This window comes from Echinops telfairi, unplaced genomic scaffold (genome assembly GCF_000313985.2).
Source record: "Echinops telfairi isolate 266 unplaced genomic scaffold, ASM31398v2 ScPeMD7_4;HRSCAF=17, whole genome shotgun sequence".
Lineage (NCBI taxonomy): Eukaryota > Metazoa > Chordata > Mammalia > Afrosoricida > Tenrecidae > Echinops > Echinops telfairi.
The window spans coordinates 46,069,891-46,071,786 of record NW_022103900.1 but is presented as its reverse complement, the minus strand read 5'-3'; the positions used below and the strand labels follow the sequence as shown (position 1 = coordinate 46,071,786).

General features: G+C 33.9%; 1 protein-coding gene across 1 annotated transcript in view; it reads right to left on the bottom strand.

The window, feature by feature from the left end:
- The window catches only part of LRP1B (LDL receptor related protein 1B), a 1,686,774-nt gene that overhangs the window by 182,157 nt on the left and 1,502,721 nt on the right, over positions 1–1,896 (bottom strand). Inside the window, exon 63 of the mRNA XM_045298375.1 lies at positions 1,066–1,182. Within this exon, the coding sequence (XP_045154310.1) occupies positions 1,066–1,182 (117 nt within the window). The remainder of the gene's footprint in view (positions 1–1,065; positions 1,183–1,896) is intronic.

The window sequence follows — 1,896 nt, the reverse complement described above, 5'->3', positions numbered from 1 at the left end:
CATAGTGCAGAAGGGGGTGGTGGTATTTGACAGCACAATCATTTCCTATAGTCTATTTGAGTCAGGGCATACCTTGTGGAAAAGCCATGCAAAACAGTTGGGGAATGTATTTGGAATGACTTGAATTTCTGCTTGTGGATTGGAAAATTTAGGGTAGAAAAACGTGATGGGACTGGAATATGTGCAGGAAGTTGATGGCCTTGTGTGTGAAAAAGGGCAATGAACTTTATTGATAATATGTAAGAGCCCAAGGTGAGGATTGGGCTGGATAGAGTGAAGCTTCTTGGGGCATTTCCTCAAGTTTGAACGCCATGGTTATTCACTACTCGTTCTCTTTGCTTGGGCTGTCTATCTGTTGAACCTGTGTTGGCGATGTCCTTGCGAGTTTCTGTGACCCCTGAAATACTTGTTTGGGGAGGAAATGAAAAGTTTGTCTCTTGACATCAATTCATTCTTTCTTAATTAAAGAACACAAGCAGATCTGTAACTATTTAATCAGTTGGTTATATTTCTTATGTGGAAAATAAAATAAAATGTAGCAGCCAGAAAACAAAACAAAAAAAGCAATTACTCACTTCATGGAGAATAAATGATACTTGTGAGTGAATTTGTAGTATAAAAGGATGTGAGACAGAGATGATATTAATTCTATCTGTTAAAGAATGATATGCTTTGTAATATATCCATAGTTTTCAGCTTATTGTATGAATTTGAATCAAGGGCTTCCTTCATTGAATGCTAATGGTTTGTATTAAGCCTCCTGAATTTTTATACCAATTCTGATAACTGAAAAAAAAAAACCTACCTCAAAACCTCCCAATATGAGCATTTCAATAATTCTACCATTAGAGATTCAGGTTAACTTAATCTAAATATCTTAATCATCCAAATGTGAATATATATGTATAGATAGATAGATAGATAGATAGATAGATAGATAGATAGATAGATAGATAGATAGATAAAGAGAGAGAAGAGTTTGAACTTCGGAACAGATAGGTTGAAATCTACACCTTATTGAATAGGTTGTCAAAATCCGAGCATTATTAGGAACAGGTTACTTACTACAATTCTCTTCATCTGAATTGTCACTGCAGTCATTTTGACCATCGCAGCGCCAGTGATCTGGAATGCAATTGTTGTTTCTGCACTGGAACTCGTGAGGCCCACACGTCTTTTTATCTGTCATGGAAAGAAGTAGAATGTGTACTGTTGGCTTCCAGGAACACATCCATCACAATATACTGACTACCAATATATAAATTTGTTGAAACCATATTTCCATTACTGATTGAATGCAATCTTAAGAAAAACTGAAAACAAGGGCTGAAGAAAAATTCAGATCTTTCTCTGTCTTTCGTTATGTTGTTATTAGACAGATGTTTAGTTGCAAGGTAATTACAAATCAAAGTCAACACAAATTGTCACATAAAAGATTGAGGTTATTCTTCACTTTGAACCCTCCATTTCTAATCTATCCCTCCATTTCTGCTATATAGCAACAAAAACAAGTAGCTATTAATCCACCCTATAGTTTTTCTTTTGAAACTCTTATTGTCCATTCAGAACATATACAGTGTAATAGTGCTTTACATTATATGAAACCTGAAAATAAATAAAGTACCATCTCATTGGATCTTCTACATATGCATAACTCCATAGAACACACAAGAAAGATACTAACTAGCTGTTTATAACTCATAAAGGACCAATTTATGAGAACTTTTAAGAACTTGCTGATATTTTCACTGCTATCAAAAGACATAGTAAATGTATAAATATGATAGTTCCATAGATATCCTTTGCATATGATTTAGTGTTTTATACACTTCTAATTTATGAGCAGATATGGTAATATCAGAACACATGCAGTAATGTTTTATTTAAATTTAGAAC